We start from the raw sequence: 21,520 nt of genomic DNA on the forward strand, positions 1-21,520 counted from the left end.
ACCGTCAAGAAATGCTATACCAGTGTACGAGAACCAAGTAACATCTGCCATGCGTACCACCAACGATCGTCGCACAATTTTCTTTTTACAAAACTTTTAATCTGTTGATATTTTTTATTGTATTTTGTTTTAATTTTAAAATTTCCTTCGAGTATTACTTGTGCACAGAGTGAGCGTTTCAAAATGTCTATGTCACCCGACTGTAACCATATATATGGATTAAAATATGGGTTATGCCGACAATTTCACCTGCTTTAACTATAAATCTCAAATTGTTAGTGGCAAGAAAAGGAGAAAAAAGGTGTATTTCACCCTGAAACATTTGACTATGGATGTAAGAAAATAATAAAATTGTTAATAAACAAGACGACGACATGTTTGTGTGTAATTATTTATTTCATGTGGACGGAAATATCACAGACTGGTTTTAGACCCGAGAGAAGATCTCAGTATGCATGCACAAACAAGACTACCCTTGGAAGATGCATTATCGATTGGTCACATTAATTTTAATAAATAATATTTCATTTAAAAGATCATAATACAAAAACAGCATTTCCCCATAACTGGTGGTATAAAATTGGTTTCAACAGGCACTTAATGTCATAGCTTTCCTGGTGAAATTATGTTCTAAAACAATTTTTAACAGACTCAAAATGAAATTTTAAATGATCACTTGAGCCGACAGTTAGTTCTTTATGGAAAACGCTGCAGATATATTAACAAATATACTGATTAATATCAGCAGTCTAACACTGCAAATATCAAATTGAGAACCAAATTAAAAATTACATCCTTGTAGTCTTTGTAAGTAATATGATGAATGCACGTTAGTATTGTGACACTTTACCAGTGATTATCGATGAACGATAATTGTTATCAACTGTCCTAATGAAAACATTGCATATGCCATTAACAAAACCACTATATTGAGAGGAGAAATAAGGGAAAACTTGGTATTGTCATGATGTCTGTATGAAGTACAAAGATGAATCTGAATATAAGTAATGTGACATGGTTAACTTCCTGACACTACAGATGAGGTTTCTCATTGCAGTTGATTCCCTACTTCTTTCCAGCAGACTACTCAGCACAGTATTATAATATACCAATACAACTATATAATAAATTACTCAATAGTAGTCTTTTCTGATATTAATTGTTTTTTCTAAATGAAAATAGGTTTTTTTACACATTGGAATGTCTTTATGAAATCTTCTATAATGGCTATTGATTTCTTTGGTCCACGTATAACACATTAAGTATATGTGTGACTGTCAACTCCTGGTGTTTCTCCACAAATGACTAGTAATATTCCTCAAACAATTTTAGTGTGTATTTTAAGTAAGATTTAGTCACTAGTAAATTATATTTTTTACAATCCAATTAAATGTTCTTTCACTTCACTTCACCTCATCCCACCCCGATGTTTGAAACCCATCTTAATATCATCAAAAGAAAGGACTCAATAAAAGTGAAAAATCCCACCCCACCACTAATAATAAAACGAAAAAATCTCAACAGAAAAATATATGCATCTTATTGCATGTTATCCGTTCTAATGGACAAATATAGAAAATCAAATCTACTTTCAAAATTGATATGCAAATGTTATTGTGCCCAAGCGAATATGTTTATAAAGTGTTTATACTGTGAACTTTTTTCTTTTTTACTTAAATTATGAAATATCCCAAGATGCCTCTTTTTTACTTAAATTATGAAATATCCCAAGATGCCTCATTCTTGATCACAGTGCTATTGGGAAATGAGAATAAAATTAAATAATACAACTATGCATAAATTGTTGACATTGCTTTTCAGGGTTTTTTTTACCCCATCTTCTCATGTTCACAATGTTTAAAAACTCAACATTATGTGGATTTATGCTGTTAAATTAAATAAAAGAAAAACTCACAAATAAAATATATCATTGTAACATGTATGTACAACATTAAAGCAATTATCAATATTATGACTTCTTAAAACCAAGGACTTTTATAGATGACATTTAGAAAATAACAGTCAACCATTCATGTATAGCTCCTTTGGCCTATTTAAATTGTGCAATAAGCCATGAGAGTTGACTGTTCATCTTATAACTCAGTTTCTATTTCATGTTAGTTCATGGTCACATTGAAATGTTGAATCATTGGGTAGTTATTGAAACAAAATTAATTTCCCCTAATGCGAGATTTTCATACATTATATCAAAGTGGAATACATTTCAAGTCACAAGCTTAATTAATTACATTTAAATTTAATCTGAAACACAATCTTGAAAAAACAAATGTGCAGTTACTAGTGTTATGGTAGCTAATTTATTAGATAAATACTTTTTGTCTCTTAAAAAAAGAAGTTTTAATTTTTAATGCCTGTATTTTCTTATTGAATGGAACACATTAATTTATTACAATATAAAATGTGGTTGTGTCTATCTGGTAGGAAAGACAATACCATCTAACCAAATGTCACGGAAACACCCCAGTGGTGAATATCATGACAAATGTTTCTTTATCTATTCTCAAAAATAATTTGGTTTACTTTTGTGCTACTTTTCTAGTAAGAAAGGCTTTTGAGGCTTGTTTACCTATGATTGCATGGCAGCATGTGTCTTGAACTAACAAAAACAACTGTCGAAATTACCAAGTAATATGAAACCATACAAAACATACTTGGCACAATCATCCTAACATTAAATGATCTTTGCGAAACACCAAGAAACCATACTGCCAATTCTTTATACATCTTAACATTTACTTCTTCAATTTATAGCATCCTCTTCTTCTTTCATAGATTGCAGGTAATGGTGCTTGAATAGGCATCTCTAACAACATTGCAGAATATGTTATGATTAAGTTTATAAATGTGAAATATACTCAAAATGTATTCATAAAATATCTTAAATCTAGGAATATTATAGTTCACCAGACACACCCATTTTATACTGAGGAGCATATTATTATATATACTTTTGTCAGCATTCATACAAGATACATTTAAAAAGATGGTAATAACAGAGAGAACTTTAGCATATCTTGTATATTAAAGATATAAAATAATTTAAGTGCATGGAATTAATGTTCAGCTACAGGTAAAATGTGATAACAAAAGAGATGTTTTTAATTCATAAACCAGATTCACTGGTTAATGTGATAAAATAATGTAATATACAAATGTAAAAATACAGCCCTTGTTTCAATAGTGTGTGTGTGTGTGTGTGTGTGTGCAGATGTGGGAATAGTCTGAAATACATGTACTTGTTTTTTTATAAAAGGAACACATATATATAGCTATCACAAACAATATTGAGTTGCAACTTTAAAAAACTGGGTACATAGAAAACAAAAATGCATTAAATATTCCACCATAAATAGATAAAATTTACAAAAAAATATGGAATGCATATGAGCATGATAGTAAACAAAATACAAACGAGACGAATAGAAGTAGAGACATATTTCCTAATTATCGCAGTAAGAGAAAGCATTGGGCCAAAAACGAAGGCCTAAGGTATTCAATTCCAATGTCCACCCATTCCCTATTCTGGATGTGTCGGGGTCGTTATGGTCCAGTTAAAACCGGACATTTGGTTAATATTTTGTAGAGCAGAGGGCCTTTAATTAGCAATGGTATCCCACCATCTGTATGTATCTAGTTCCTGTATTAAATGAATCATGCACCAGTTATTCTTCACAGTTTGACACTGCCAACATTACAGGCCACGGTTATGGCCAGTTACAGTGTGTATTTTGATTGTCTGGAGTCGGAGGAATGCCCGAGTACACCGATTGTAGGAATCTCAATATCGTGATCCGCGGTTTTCAACCTGCAACCATGAGTCATCTTGCATCGTCTGGCTAGTAGGCGGCCTGAAACACACAACAAAACAAGCTGTTAATTATCATATTTCTCATTTTTAAGCTCATACCACTCTATTTTGCTGACCCTTACTTAAAATAAAAAAATTACAATAGTCTTTAACAATCTATACAACATATCATATCATACTAAAATCCATGTGGAATTTTTTAAAATACATTTTGGACTTCTTTGAAAGTGTTAAGTTGTATTATAATACATGTATCTGCATTTTCAATAATAATCTGATATCACTCTAAAACCATATGCTGGCTTCTACATTCTGCAATACACTCCTTACTGAAGATACAGTAAAAACATTTTTGTTTAACAACACCACTAGAGTATATTGATTTACTAATTATCGGTTTTTGATTGTCAAACATTTGTGTTACCGACAGGATAGAACATACCACAACCTTTGATACACGAGTCGTGATGCACTGGCTGGAACGAGAAATAGCCCAATGGGCACACAGACAGGAATTGATCCCACACCGACCGTGCATCAGATGAGTGCTTTACCAAACCAAAGATACAGTAAGCCAGAGTTTCTGCCAGAGGGTAAAATGGGTATGGTGCCATACCCAGATTTTTTGGCAGATTTTGTTTTAAAAGTTGACCTTTTAACAAAATTAATTACTCTTATCATTATTAAATGTATGATTTTCTTAACCCTAACCCTAAACTTAATGCATTTTCTTTCTGGTGGAGGCCTCTCATACCCATTGTAGACTGTGGTTGCATTCAATTCCATAGTGCTATGCCCAAACATTTCTTTTTGGCAGAAAAACTGTAAGCCATTATCTCATTAATACTTAAAAATAGTTTAACAGTGGAGTGTTGTCATTTGACAAAATTTTATAAAGTATTTTTAAAATCAATTAATTAATCATCATTAACAATATTCTTGTTCATTATAAATGTAAATATCATCCAAGTTAAAGGAAAGGAAAGGAATATTTTCCAACATATTGTGTGCTTAAGGTTACGGCTGTTTGAACACTAAGTGGTTGAACAGCAGCAAATGACCTTTCAGGTGCACTTTGCCACAGAAAGGACAGCACATGTACCAGTCGTGAGGCACCTGTTGGAATGGGAAAACACCAAGGGTGATTGATCCTACAACTCCTCACATCTCAAATGATAGCTCTACCACAAAGCTACAGCTCACCACTTAAGCATTATTAACAATGCATTGTGTTTAACAACATCACTAGAGAACACTGATTAATAATTAATCATGGGATAGTGGATATAAAACATTTGGTAATTCTGAGGAAACCTGCTACATTTTTTCATCAGTAAAAAGATCTTTTTTATGCATTTTCCCACAGACAGGATAGCACATACCACAACATTGATATACATGTACCAGTCATGGGTCATTGGTTGGGAAGGGAGAAATACTGACTGAGATAAATCACACTCTCATAAAGTATAGAATAAGACATTAATAAAGGACATCCTCAAAACAATTACAGAATAACATCACCAATAATGTGGAATGGCCAAATTAGATGTGGCTTTTTACCAAGTTTGCTTTAAATATTTCACAAGTACTGTGGTACTCTGTCATTTGCATCATTAGAGTTAAAAATAATCTGCACAACTTTTCATTAAATTTGGCGGTAAAGCAATCTAATATGTTTCAACATATTAAAACTGTAATTAAAAAACCAGAAAGGTGATGTTTATTTACACACTAATTGATACTGTGTGATTGCTTATGTATTCAATAATTTTTAGATCCTTGATTATTTTCCCTGCAAAAAAGATGTGCACTGTAGTGTGAAATGTCTTGTCAGTGAGATAACAAGAGTAAAGATACAACATGACTAATTCAAGGTCCTGTCGGTGAGATAGCACGAGTAAAGATACAATATGACTAATTCAAGGTCCTGTCGGTGAGATAGCATGAGTAAAGATACAATATGACTAATTCAAGGTCCTGTCGGTGAGATAGCATGAGTAAAAATACAATATGACTAATTCAAGGTCCTGTCGGTGAGATGAGTAAAGATACAATATGACTAATTCAAGGTCCTGTCGGTGAGATAGCACGAGTAAAGATACAATATGACTAATTCAAGGTCCTGTCGGTGAGATAGCACGAGTAAAGATACAATATGACTAATTCAAGGTCCTGTCGGTGAGATAGCAAGAGTAAAGATACAATATGACTAATTCAAGGTCCTGTCGGTGAGATAACAAGAGTAAAGATACAATATGACTAATTCAAGGTCCTGTCGGTGAGATAACAAGAGTAAAGATACAATATGACTAATTCAAGGTCCTGTCGGTGAGATAGCACGAGTAAAGATACAATATGACTAATTCAAGGTCCTGTCGGTGAGATGAGTAAAGATACAATATGACTAATTCAAGGTCCTGTCGGTGAGATAGCACGAGTAAAGATACAATATGACTAATTCAAGGTCCTGTCGGTGAGATAACAAGAGTAAAGATACAATATGACTAATTCAAGGTCCTGTCGGTGAGATAGCACGAGTAAAGATACAATATGACTAATTCAAGGTCCTGTCGGTGAGATAGCAAGAGTAAAGATACAATATGACTAATTCAAGGTCCTGTCGGTGAGATAGCAAGAGTAAAGATACAATATGACTAATTCAAGGTCCTGTCGGTGAGATAGCAAGAGTAAAGATACAACATGACTAATTCAAGGTCCTGTCTATCGGTGAGATAGCAAGAGTAAAGATACAACATGACTAATTCAAGGTCCTGTCTGTCGGTGAGATAGCAAGAGTAAAGATACAACATGACTAATTCAAGGTCCTGTCTGTCGGTGAGATAGCACGAGTAAAGATATAATATGACTAATTCAAGGTCCTGTCTGTCGGTGAGATAGCACGAGTAAAGATACAATATGACTAATTCAAGGTCCTGTCGGTGAGATAGCACGAGTAAAGATACAATATGACTAATTCAAGGTCCTGTCGGTGAGATAACACGAGTAAAGATACAATATGACTAATTCAAGGTCCTGTCGGTGAGATAGCACGAGTAACGATACAATATGACTAATTCAAGGTCCTGTCGGTGAGATAGCAAGAGTAAAGATACAATATGACTAATTCAAGGTCCTGTCGGTGAGATAGCAAGAGTAAAGATACAATATGACTAATTCAAGGTCCTGTCGGTGAGATAGCAAGAGTAAAGATACAACATGACTAATTCAAGGTCCTGTCTGTCGGTGAGATAGCACGAGTAAAGATATAATATGACTAATTTAAGGTCCTGTCGGTGAGATAACAAGAGTAAAGATACAATATGACTAATTCAAGGTCCTGTCGGTGATATAATATGACTAATTCAAGGTCCTGTCTGTCGGTGAGATAGCAAGAGTAAAGATACAACATGACTAATTCAAGGTCCTGTCTGTCGGTGAGATAGCACGAGTAAAGATATAATATGACTAATTTAAGGTCCTGTCGGTGAGATAACAAGAGTAAAGATACAATATGACTAATTCAAGGTCCTGTCGGTGATATAATATGACTAATTCAAGGTCCTGTCGGTGAGATAGCACGAGTAAAGATATAATATGACCAATTCAAGGTCCTGTCGGTGAGATAGCACGAGTAAAGATATAATATGACCAATTCAAGGTCCTGTCGGTGAGATAGCACGAGTAAAGATACAATATGACCAATTCAAGGTCCTGTCGGTGAGATAGCACGAGTAAAGATATAATATGACCAATTCAAGGTCCTGTCGGTGAGATAGCACGAGTAAAGATACAATATGACCAATTCAAGGTCCTGTCGGTGAGATAGCAAGAGTAAAGATACAATATGACCAATTCAAGGTCCTGTCGGTGAGATGAGTAAAGATACAATATGACTAATTCAAGGTCCTGTCGGTGAGATAGCACGAGTAAAGATACAATATGACTAATTCAAGGTCCTGTCGGTGAGATAGCATGAGTAAAGATATAATATGACCAATTCAAGGTCCTGTCGGTGAGATAGCACGAGTAAAGATATAATATGACCAATTCAAGGTCCTGTCGGTGAGATAGCACGAGTAAAGATACAATATGACCAATTCAAGGTCCTGTCGGTGAGATAGCACGAGTAAAGATATAATATGACCAATTCAAGGTCCTGTCGGTGAGATAGCACGAGTAAAGATACAATATGACCAATTCAAGGTCCTGTCGGTGAGATAGCAAGAGTAAAGATACAATATGACCAATTCATGGTCCTGTCGGTGAGATAACAAGAGTAAAGATACAATATGACTAATTCAAGGTCCTGTCGGTGAGATAACAAGAGTAAAGATACAATATGACTAATTCAAGGTCCTGTCGGTGAGATAGCACGAGTAAAGATACAATATGACTAATTCAAGGTCCTGTCGGTGAGATAGCATGAGTAAAGATACAATATGACTAATTCAAGGTCCTGTCAGTGAGATAGCAGAGTAAAGATAAAATATGACTAATTTAAGGTCCTTACCTGTTGACACATTTCTCAATCAACCAGTTTGTATGAAGTTTGATAGTTCATTAAAATTGTAAGATTAAAGTGACAGACCCTGACCCAAGTTTTTAAACACTAAGGCATATGTTTCACTATTAGAGCCATTTTTGATAACTGAAATCATACTTTACTTAGATTTTATTGTTTAGATTATCCATTTCCATACATCCAAAGTGTTTCTGGTCATCATGGTGTTTTTAATATCACAAAATGCATTTTTCATTTTTTTTAAATGCATGTGCATCTGAGAAATAACGGTTATGGAGTCGACTTTTAGTCTATTTTTAAGGGCTTTTCACCGCTTCAACGTCAAAAACTTTTGATTCACTCTGTTGTAACGTTATCCAAATGTGTTACAGATTTGTATATTAACGAAACTAGGGTCTGTGACTTTAAATTGTTCCTTTTCTCTAAAACATATTTGGCCTCAGTTAAATGTTTATACTTTTGTGATAACAACATTCAACTATTTTCTCATATGTGACTACTGGTATAGTTTTTGTTTTGTTTTTATTTTTATGGGGAGGGGGAGTGTGTACATAAAGTATAGGAAACATTACAATCCATTTACAAGTCAAGTTTCTTAATTTCGTATTTCATAAAGACCCAACCAAAAAGAAGTATTATTTTAGCTAAAATTATATATCCCAGCTGTGAGAAAGTTCTGTTTTCAAATATATTTGAACTAATCTAAAATATATCTATGTTAAAGCTCAAGCATTAGATTTTTACTAAGATTACCACAGAATTTACTTGATGCTCTATGGTCAAAGGGCAGACAACCATCTATGTACATACAAACCTGATTTCAAAGATGCCTAATGCATGTCATTTGTTTTACATCAGTGTTTTAAAAGCTCTATGACTGCAGGAAATCACTATATTAAATATAACTAAAAATACTAGATATGTGATACTTATTTTACCAACGAAGCGTATTATGGTGAATGCATTAGCTAGGAGTTATATGTTTTGAAGGCAGCTTCAAAAAGCTGTTCAGAGATGAATAGATCCTGACTTACAACACTCTCCAGTTCGGAGTCGAAATCCAACATATAATCCCTGTTGAAGGGAAAACAAAATTTACCACATCCACAACAAAGCACATGCTTTGTAAACAGTAGTTCCAATATATATTCATCAAACTATTACAATATATTGGAAACATTTGAAATTATTTAAAGCTATTAAAATTCACTGAATAAAAATATTACAATGTCCACATATAATTCGTAGTCAATGAAAGATGTAATCAAACAGCTAAGTATTAAAATATATAACATTATAACTTGATATGATTTTACCCTATTAAAGCTTTTAAAGAAAATTTATTACACAGCAAGAAAACAGATGTCTTGCATCTATGAATACAATAAATGGTGTAAAATCATAACTTTATGGAGACATCCCTAATTGCATTCAAGATGGCTGAATGCCTCTACAGATATCCACAATTTAGATATGGCTGAATAATAATATGGTAATTATTAGCTCTGAAATTATTAACTGGATGAAAACTGAGAAATGAGTGTTCCACTGGAACATCCCAAGGTTACAGAATTAAATAAACAGAATATATTATATCAGTTTTCTGGTCAGTTCAATTCAAAGCTTTTGATATCCTGGTCATAATACATTTTAAAAATATGGTTTGTTGAAATACCAACATCACCTCAAAAACTGAAAAAAAGTTAAATTAATTTGAATTCTATCATTTTAACTGCGATCTGAGATCTTTTAAGATTAAAACACTGACTATCTACGTTTGTAACAAAAAGGCATTGACACCACTGTGACAAGTTAAAGAAAAAAAAAATGCTAACATGGTCTAGGTTTTGTCAGATTATTTTGGGGGGTTTAATTGGCAGTTACTAATTCAGATTTTAGGAATCATGTTCAAATAATCATAATAATTTATTATATTCATCTCCCCCAGTATCCTGCACACAGAAGCCATGTTTGAGGTTTTTTGCACATGTCAAAAATGTTACTGTATTGGCATTTGACAAATGCATATACATGGATGTTTTTTAATAAATGACATATTTTTGACAGTACTTTACATAGCCAAGCAAGATTTGCTAACTTATTCCTATATCTACCACAAATTATTTGTTACTGGCAATTTTATTTCAGTCCAAATTTTAAAACTTTAAAAAAATAGTTTCCATTGATAGCACCTTAAAACCGCATATTGGACAAATGAATATACAGAGACTCAGTCTTTACAATATATTTCATTCACATATTGTTGTCTTTTAGTATGCCATACTGTTTCAGTGAACTATATCAAGTGTTACCTGTTGTGAGTCTGTTTCTTCAAGAAGTGGTCAATAAGATCATCTGGGTCATTCATGGACACATCATCACCTGTAACAAAGCACGACTGAATCAGTGACTGTTAGATGCAGTTTTGGAATAATTCTATCAATTTGTGGATTACACAGATGACGATTTAGATAACAATGCAGTGTAATCTTATTACCACACTTAAGTAATATTTCACTAAGGGCCATTCACAATTATTAATTATTTCATAAGCAAACAAAATGTACAGCTTTTAAATCATTAAAATGTTTTATGTACACTTTTGGAAAGACTAGTTAAAAAGAAAAGAAAAAAAAAAGAAAAAAAGAAGGAGTATACTCTCAGCCTGTTGAGATGTTGTCTCTATTAAGTCATGCCATTTGGGATTTCGCCCCTTCTTAAAGTAATACATCACCTACTGTTTGTTTATGTTCCAACTCTCACAGTAACATGTGTAGACAATCAAGTAGTTGAGAAATTTAAAGTACAGTCAGACCTCGTTACAACGACCATGTTCGTCCCTGGGTCACTTCTTCGTTATATCGAAATTGATCTTGTATCGAACTGTCATGAGTTATCGCCTTTGCCAAAATTACTTAACAAAAAATAATAATTAATAATGACCGAATAGCATGTAAATAATTAATGCACTGAAATTATTAAATATATTAAACAAAGCGCAGTCAGTCTAATCATTCCTTGGTTAAAGACACGTACAACTGGTACAAAATATCATAGAAATAGAAGACTTGATTGTTCAAAGTTAATCCTTTAACTGGTTGACTAAAGGCTTATTTTCAAAAGCAATACATGTCTACAGATTTAGCCGACATCAGTCGGCTCACTATGAGATCACAGATTCCAAGTGGCTGTGTGTGTACTGCTAACGTGCTACAGTATCTGTGATTATGTAATGTCGTTGTAAAGGTGTTTTCAGATGTTGGATGTACGTTTGTTCCTAATTTGTTTGTTCCTAATTTGCTCTGTTGGTGTCGGAAGGTGTGAATTCGGGTGTAATGAACAGAATAACACTGATGTACGTTTGTTCCGACAATTTGTGTTCAGATGGTGTAAATGTAGTAACGAGGGTTATTTTAACAAGATCTGACTGTATATCCAATTCTTTGTTACATTTTACCGTAAAACTTCTTTTTTCTACATAAGAACCAAAATAGGTCAAAAACACATGACCCGTATGTCAATTAAAACATTTATAGTTTTCTTCCCAAAATATGTATCAAAGTGTCATCTGCATGAGCATGTTTATTTTGGCGTACTAGTGATGTCAGTAAAAATGTGAGGTTACATATCAATCGTTTTTCTATAAACTAAGGATGTACATGTTTTGGCAGTGACTGCTTTGAAAGTGATCTCAAAGTTACTGCCTCTGTGAATACCTTGTAAATCTCTAAGATTCTTCAGCCGTTTCTCGTTGCGTTTGGCGATCTGGTCGACATCGAGGCTGGACACTGAACCAAACGCGTCATAGTGACGCAGGCTGGGACTCTGTTGAACAGCTCGGCGGCGGCGAGCACGTGCCGAGTCGTTACGCTGAGGGAGGTCCTCGAGATCTTCAGGAAACACCGGGCCAAGTCCATCCATATCTGACAAACACACAGAGTGGTATCACTGTAACACTCACAACAGTCCATATCTGACAAACACACAGAGTGGTATCACTATAACACTTATAACAGTCCATATCTGACAAACACAGAGTCGTACCACTATTACACTTATAACAGTCCATATCTGACAAACACAGAGTCGTACCACTATTACACTTATAACAGTCCATATCTGACAAACACACAGAGTCGTATCACTATTACACTTATAACAGTCCATATCTGACAAACACAGAGTCGTACCACTATTACACTTATAACAGTCCATATCTGACAAACACACAGAGTCGTATCACTATTACACTTATAACAGTCCATATCTGACAAACACAGAGTCGTATCACTATTACACTTATAACAGTCCATATCTGACAAACACACAGAGTGGTATCACTATAACACTTATAACAGTCCATATCTGACAAACACAGAGTCGTACCACTATTACACTTATAACAGTCCATATCTGACAAACACACAGAGTCGTATCACTATTACACTTATAACAGTCCATATCTGACAAACACAGAGTCGTATCACTATTACACTTATAACAGTCCATATCTGACAAACACACAGAGTGGTATCACTATTACACTTGTAACAGTCCATATCTGACAAACACACACAGTGGTATCACTATTACACTTGTAACAGTCCATATCTGACAAACACAGAGTCATATCACTATAACACTCATAACAGTCCATATCTGACAAACACACACAGTGGTATCACTATTACACTTATAACAGTCCATATCTGACAAACACAGAGTCGTATCACTATTACACTTATAACAGTCCATATCTGACAAACACAGAGTCGTATCACTATTACACTTATAACAGTCCATATCTGACAAACACACAGAGTCGTATCACTATTACACTTATAACAGTCCATATCTGACAAACACACACAGTGGTATCACTATTACACTTATAACAGCCCACAGCCTTGTCAATATATGACAAACACACACAGTATTATCACTATAACATTTATAACAGTCCACAGCCTTGTCAATATCTACATGTGCACCTTGACATTAACTACATTATAGATATTAAGCTATGTGCAGAAATTATACAGAGTTCTGAAATTGACAACACCAATTACTCTACTTGCATGTAATATACCTTGTTAAGATCCTGTAAGAAATACATTTATGGCAAACATCAATACTGATATAATTATACATACAAAGTCTGATAGCTTACAGATAACACACACTATTATGTTAAAATCTGTTTTAGACTCTTACACACAATGGAATATCTAAAAGAATCTTTCATATATATTGATGTGGAATAGGGCTATGCCATTCTAGGGTAGATTAGTTTGTTATCAGGAACCTCAATAATTTGAAGTATTTTTCAATTATTAAATTTAGTTGTGCTTAAAATTATTAAAATAAATCTGATAGCTTAGCTTTGTTGGAAATTTGAGTTTTAATTTAAACCTTTAGAAAAACCTATTTCATAATACCAGTGTATAACAGCCAAATGTTTAACTATTCATGGTACACATTCTTGTCATTTGATATTTTGAACTTGAGATCATTATTTAGTTCATTAATGAGTTTATTATTTCACCTTACAGGTCACATCATGTAAGATCAATCTATTCTACATGTACTGATATCATGGAATTTATCTGTATTACACATACATATGCATGCGAGAAGAAACTTAAAAGTATTTTTCACTATTATTGAGAATCAGTGTACAGTGCTGAACAGGGGGAAGAGGTGCCACATGTAAAGCTAGTTATGTAATACATACCAGTACCAGTTTAAAAGGGAGACAGCCATTGTGGGAGAATACTTTATTTTCACAGGATCAAATATTCACAATTTACTGAAAATGAATAAGTTTGCGAGCATTTATTTTCACTAATTCCCATCCCTCTCCATATAAAAAAAATATTATGTACCATTTCTGATGTTAACAATTTTGACGTTTCTTGTTTACAAAATACCGCAAGTTTACACAAGGTGCTCAGGTTACACTGTGCACTTTTTCGTAATCCACAAACTTGTTATAAAAACCGAATCCGAAAACAAAACGGAATTTGAAGACAAGTTTGATTTAAACATTATTTATTACTTGAAAATACTAATTTAGTACAATTTATGATTGATCAACAGGCAAATAAAACCTTTAGTGTAAAAGCCCAATACTACGAGTATGGTATCGTTACAGCATACAAGCCCAACCCGAATTTGTTTTCACTTCCACATTTTAACAAACTGTGATGTTTACTTCCATTTTTTTAAATACGTCTATTGCTTTCATCGCCAGCACTTATGGAACAAAACAATACAAAACTTTGTATGTTTTATTATGTAATATATTGTCTTTACTTTGATAATGCTTCTTGGTATACAGTTTTAAATGTCACATTGTTTCTACTATAGTCCTGTGCAGCAGAAACTAATGAGGTCTCGGATTTGACTGAACGAGACTACGTTTTTTTGAATGTCCAATTTTCGTTAGCCTCTAATTTCATGTGGAATTTATTTTCACGAATTTTATTCTAACGCGAAAAATGTGAAAACAATTTTCATGCAAAAATAAAGTATTTTACAGTACTATGATTTATATGAACCAAAGTAATAACATAATATACAGGGCCGTACCCTCCGGGGGGGCAGGGGGGGGGCAGCTGCCCCCCCTGAGAATCTTGTCCTTTTTTTTTTTTTATATATCTCCAGTAATAGCATAGAAATGTTTAATCTTTATAGTATGTTAAAAATTATTTATAAAATTTAGTGCCCCCCCATGGATTTTGGTCAGGGTACGGCCCTGATATATATTATATAATTTGCCTGAAAGTACATGTATTATCTATTAAGGGGCAGTTCACAATTATCATTTTTACCAGTGTTCAAAGCATAGGATTTTGTTACACCCGGATTCTGCAAGAGAGATTTTTTTTTAAATCCCCCACCTCATCTCAGTAGTGTATGGTTTGTTCACTAATTGCGAACAGCCCCTGACTGAGCATGGAAAGTTTGACAACATGCTAGGCAGTGATGGTACAAGTAGTGGATAGCAGCTACAGTTTTGAATTTTTGTTCGATAAATTATTTTTCACTATGTCACTTCTCATTGCAATCTCACTCAACTATTTGTTCTTGAAGGTAAACATTATCCCATAATACAGGCCTAGTCTCACAAGTAGTGTCAGCAATGCAGAAGCCACAACTTGGAGATAACATGACAACTTCAATTAAAGGCAAAAGTATATATAAAACATTTTCTGTGGTGGGGGTTGTGTTTTTTCTTCTTTTTTTCTTTCCAGTCATTATAATACAGTACTTGATTTTGAAGGCAAATCTTGCTATTTTTCACTACTTTTGTTCATTCTCAGATATAAAAGTTACTATTCTTATTATAGTTTTCAAATATGGCAGGATATTATACAAAATGATTTTCAAAATTCTAATGATCTGTTTCTAATCCAGCTCACCCTCCACTCCCATAAGCATCCAACATCACATGGTTATGCACAACTTTTGAAACCCTAATAAACTGATAAAATATCAAATAATGTAAATGTATTATTATTGTTAAAGATATAGAAACATACTTTTTATGAAGAAAAAAAATATGGGGAAAAAACTATTCTCATATTTTCTTTTGCTTGCTGGTGTATATAATTGAAAGATGCATGCATGCAGTTGTCAGGGATATTTCAAAAACAATATATTGCAGGCCAACATTTAATTCAGTAATATTAAGTACTCCAACTTTTAAAATATATCTTAAAGGGACACACCCTATTATGGCATTGTTTTTTGCTATTAAACCCATTTTTTTACAAATAAAATTGCACTTTACTTACCGTTTATTATCTAGAATATACATTTCCATTCACCTGAAGTGTTTTTTGGTAATCCTGGTAATGCTGGTGTTTGTAATACCACAAAATACATTTTTCGTATTTCTTAAAAACGGATGCACGTTTGAGAAAAAACCATTGAGCAGACAAGGTCTAATCTATTTTTAGAGGGGATATTTCCATTTCAATGTCACAGACGTTGGTATACCACATGACCGTTATCATTTTGGTTCGGTTTCTTTTCTCGTGCACGGTTCGTGCAATCAACATCCGATTTGTTGTGGTTCATTTGTGAGATTTTTCTTCACAGTTCGTGAACATTTTCAGTAACAATAAAGTTCAGACAAGTAAGTGTCTCAATACAAAACGTTACAAACCCTTAAAACCAATAATTTTGCTAAGTCTTACGATATCTTGAGAGGGGATACAACCAAGACAGAACAGTTGGAACATGTCCAGGAGAGGTGAAAGAAACGCACCCCAAGTCTGTGAAATTTGTCGTGACGTAGGCATTGTTGTGCTTCGAGCGACATCTACCAGTGTCATCAAAATACTAACTTTCAAAATTATTTCAAGCAATTGGGACATGGGGATTCCCATGGTATTTATCGATATAAAACTTGCTTTTTCACCCCATTTCATAAAAACGTGATCTAAGTGTGTTACAGGTTTGTAGATTAACCAAATTATAATTTCTTTTCGCTGGATGGAACTAGGGTGTGCGGCTTTAAAAATAATAATTTGACACTAATAAAGTTATATCATGCTGCAAAATGATTAATTTATCCAAAATGGCCATTATCTTCCAGCAGTTGAATAGGCAATATGCTAAATTTACGAGCATTCAACATACTTTGCATGTACATCTTAATGAAAAAATTTAACAAAACGGGACAGACATTGTCATCCAAAAATGAGAAAGCTCTTGTGATTTACATGGGAACATGCAAAACAAACGAGTTGGATGCAAAATAGAACATTTGACAAACATGAACATTTTACGGATATGAACATCAGGTTTGGAGACAAACATGAATGTTTGACAGACTTGAACATTTTGTGGCAGACATGAACATCTGTTTTGGAGTGTGACATAAATACGCGACAGACGTAACATCACTTTTGGAGACTAACCTATGAAGGCACTGTTGGACTTGAGCATGGACTGGGCACTGTCGGTTCCTGGCCTCGCTTTCATGCTGGGCATGGCATGATCATATGTGCCTGTTGGGTGGAAGCAAGAAAAGAAATGCTGTGCTGTCATCTACGTGTGACTAGATGCTATAAGGCTTTTTCCTATGTCTCCAGCATGGCTCTAACAGGTATTGCTAATGTATACAGTAGTCTACTGTGTTTGCTGGTAAACTGCAACAACTAACTGAAGTTATCTTTACCACCGACATCTGACAGTGATATTAAGACGAAGATTTGTTTGTTTTTGTCTGAGAACCATCTAGTGGTTTATCTCATATACCGTATAACCGATAATTTTCGTGGTCTTAATTTTTCGTGGTTTGGGGTATAAAAACATTTCAAGGTTTCTTATTTTCATCGTTTGCCAAATCTAAATTGAAAGTGATGTTATTTTCGAGTTTTAGCAAGTCTAGTTGCGAGAATACTTCCTATTGTTGATTAAAGTTTTACCTCGGCTGCCAGTTGTTCGATACCACCGACGTGTAAAGTTAAACAATAGAACAGTCACCTGTAGCCTAATTGGCCACTGTGATACCCGGTATGCTATTTGCCAGACAACTGATCAGTCTTTGATTTTGTGGAAAGCCAATTACGACGTATGTGTGAACAAAGCACTTAAGGACACCCTAAAGTCTGAGTTCACCAGGTTTCCCTGGCTATGAATGACAGCGAAGTTGTAACAGACATCAAGATCGAAATGCGTACTATTATGAAAGTTATGGCAGAATTAAAAATACGCTAGGAAATGTTGAAATCTGCATTCATCCACCCCAGAATAACTGATGCAGTGTGGGCGAACATTGACAAAAACAATATACGAAATTTAAAAATATTTCATTATATTCTACAAACAGTGAGATTCACACAATAACGTTTTTAAAATTCTAACTTGTTGTCTTGACTATACTATTCTCTTGTCGTATCCGGTGGAATCCGCATGACAGGAAATAAAATGTTCCGGTAAATTGTCAGTGTGTTATGGTTTTCATAATAAATATTTTAGATAGAATTTGTTTATTTTTTCAAATATTTTCAAGGATTTATATTTTCGATGCTGACTACTTGCCCTCGAAACCCACGAAAATAAAAATCCTCGAAAATTTCCGGTTATACGGTAGTAGCCCACTATTCTATTTATGTTATGTTGTATTTCTACTTATTTTTCCATCTCTAACTAAACCAATAATGCCATGCTGAGGACCATGAAAACAGTCTGCAATAAGTAATCTAGGTTGGTGTTCAAAGATTTAGTACTGAATAAACAACAACATATACATACATGTAAAGTGATTAAAAGTGTAGAAATCAAAACATTTATGTTTGGGCAATTTCACGCCGCTAGGGAATGACAAATGTGTGGAACAACTCCACTTACCAAAATATAATTAGAAACATTCTGCTCTTACACCATTTACTATTCTGACTGGATGACGTCACCACAGAACTGAATGTTAGCTTTAGATAAACCCCAGAAAATGATGGCATTATATCAAATGGGACATCATTACATAAAACAGGTCATGAAAAGGATGTTAGAAAGTGATCTGTGTGTATATTTAACTAAATAAGTTCTGTTGTTTGTAATTATAAAAATTGTTTGTCATTTTTTGTGAATTTATCAATGTATAACAGTCACAAATTTAGTATAAAATCGCTTCACTACATAATTTTATACAATTTGTGGCTGTTATACATCAATAAATTCACAAAAAATTACAAACAATTCTATCAACAATCAACATAATGCAAGCATTTTTTGTTACTTTCCAATGTTGATGATAAGGAGTTATGGAAATTCAAATGCACTTTCATGTTTTCTGTCATGGATTGAAAGTGCTGTTACGGAATGACATTGACTATTTGATCAAGTGTAACAGTGCTAAGATAATTTGTTTTGAATTTGAGCTATTTGATCAAAATAACAGACAATGTATCTACTTTCTTTGGAAGGGTGTTAAACTTTCTGCAATGATGCCTCTTGGATTGTTAAAAGTGACAAGTGATGTAACGGTGTGTAAGTCATGTCAGATGCACAGTAATGAGTTAACACTAACAAAAATGACTGTTAATGTAGTAACACTTGAACATGTAACAACATCTGAAGCAAAGTTGCAAAAGGTATATTGTTTTGGAACAGTTTACTTCTGGGGACCATTCTTGTTGAACTGCCCATTTGTGATATTAATTACTTTATCATTCCCTACCGTAGTAACATAAAATAAATAGAACACACCAATTCAATTTTACCTGCCCATTTGTGATATTAATTACTTTATCATTCCCTACCGTAGTAACATAAAATAAATAGAACACACCAATTCAATTTTACCTGCCCAATTCAATTTTACCTGCCCATTTGTGATATTAATTACTTTATCATTCCCTACCGTAGTAACATAAAATAAATAGAACACACCAATTCAATTTTACCTGCCCATTTGTGATATTACGTAATTATGGTTCCCTACCGTAGTAACATAAAATAAATACAACACACCAATTCAATGTATTCTTATTTGTTATGGGGCAATTCACCAGTATTAACATTTAAAAGCATATGCTGTCATGAAACCCTCCTTTCTAGCATATAATTTGATACTCATGAAAATGTTGTTAATTGTAAATGGTCCCTTATGCAATTGTAAAACTAGTCAAATAAATTTTCATTTCAAAAGTAAAACTTTTGAATTAAATTTACAAATCAATAGCTGTCAATTAATTTTAACAACTTTACAATTTATGGCATTTTACAATTGATATTTTCATCATCATAATACAAATTTTAATAATAAATAATACAAAAGACTTTTTATAAGACCAAAAGAATATTAACAATATTCACAAATATGTATTCACAGAGCATAAAAACATTTAATAAAAGCCAGAATATGTATGTAAAGTTGTAAAGTGAGACCATCATACTTCTGTCCTTGAGCATACGCAGACTCCTCTCCTGCTCGCGGAGTAGTGCGGCCTGTTGTGCCTCCAAGGCTTCACTCGTTATTGGGCCATGGGGGTACTGACGGAGAAACTCGTGCCGTGAGTCAGTGTTATCTACAAGTGCACCACGAAGAAACAACCATGTACACGACTGAGAGAGTGATGCAAAACCAGAGTCAAGAGACGTATAAAAATTTGAATGAGTTACAATACAGTAGCTAACAGAGATACAAAAGTTGAAATAGGTACAAAAGAACACAAATGAAATGCAAAACTAATTCTATAAAGTACATGTGTCTTTAATACTTTAGGCTCTGTAAAAACTGACTAGATGTAGTCATAAACTGACTAGATGTACTGTAAAAACTGACTAGATATACTGTCATAAACTGCTAGGGTAACACGATTGCTGCTGAAATGTTACATATATTTTAATAGCCATCAGATGCGTATTAGTTATACTTTAATCTTATTATATTCAACAACAAAAAAAGATGTATGCATTGTTTTAATTAGGAAAAATCATTAAATTTTTTGATGAAAACAAGATTAGTTACGCATAAAAGAACCTGCACATTTTAAGTTTAAAAAGCACTTCACCTCTTGCAAAAATAATTGGAATAAAAAACTAATATTATAGTAGGCATATTCATCTGATGCTGGTTACTGGTACGTGTAATATGTGTATGTCCCCATGGCATGGTTTGACACATAAATGAAACCGGGCATTTGTAACTAATTTATGCAACAGATACTAGATGTTTGATTTAAAAAATCAACCGATTTATAATGAACTTACCCTGGGACTTGTGGAGGCCTTTGAGCCAATCGTGGATCAAAAAACTTCTATTTCTCGCTGTAAGGAAAATAACACAGTATACATCAGAACAAAACAAAAATAATTCCTCTGAGAAGTAAACTTTTATCTTATTGATAAGTTATATTCGTGCAAACCAAAATTATTTTAGATAAAAAAATAATTTGCTACAATACTGATTTTATAGCAAAACTGGTAAGCATGATATAACAACCTGGCTGCAAAGGTATATATTCAGAAGCCATGATTCTTAATGTTGATACAATATTGGTCCCTTTCTCATTATATAAATGTATATGACAGACCTTATTTGATAAAAATGTTGTGCACATTTTATTCGGACAGTAATATAAACTATCATTCTGATCCAATGCATTAAGAATATACCGTAATCTAATAGAATACCAATATTACTGTTC

General features: G+C 33.5%; 1 protein-coding gene across 30 annotated transcripts in view; it reads right to left on the reverse strand.

Annotated features, from left to right (window-relative positions):
* Positions 1-377: 377 nt before the first annotated feature.
* Positions 378-21,520, reverse strand: part of LOC121375254 (centrosome and spindle pole-associated protein 1-like) — a 121,211-nt gene continuing 100,068 nt past the window's right edge. For 27 of the 30 annotated variants that reach the window (XM_041502621.1, XM_041502613.1, XM_041502601.1 and 24 more), the window contains 5 exons: positions 20,267-20,398; positions 17,285-17,374; positions 12,071-12,277; positions 10,667-10,736; positions 378-3,869 (listed from right to left, as the gene is read on the reverse strand). In XM_041502621.1, coding sequence (XP_041358555.1) covers positions 3,800-3,869; positions 10,667-10,736; positions 12,071-12,277; positions 17,285-17,374; positions 20,267-20,398 — 569 coding nt within the window. In that variant the 3' untranslated portion in view covers positions 378-3,799. Of the gene's footprint in view, positions 3,870-9,388; positions 9,429-10,666; positions 10,737-12,070; positions 12,278-17,284; positions 17,375-20,266; positions 20,399-21,520 lie in introns of all 30 variants that reach the window. The other 3 variants (XM_041502593.1, XM_041502605.1, XM_041502612.1) reach the window with 3 other exon arrangements.

The sequence above is a fragment of the Gigantopelta aegis genome, chromosome 6 (genome assembly GCF_016097555.1).
Source record: "Gigantopelta aegis isolate Gae_Host chromosome 6, Gae_host_genome, whole genome shotgun sequence".
In the NCBI taxonomy this organism is placed as follows: domain Eukaryota; kingdom Metazoa; phylum Mollusca; class Gastropoda; order Neomphalida; family Peltospiridae; genus Gigantopelta; species Gigantopelta aegis.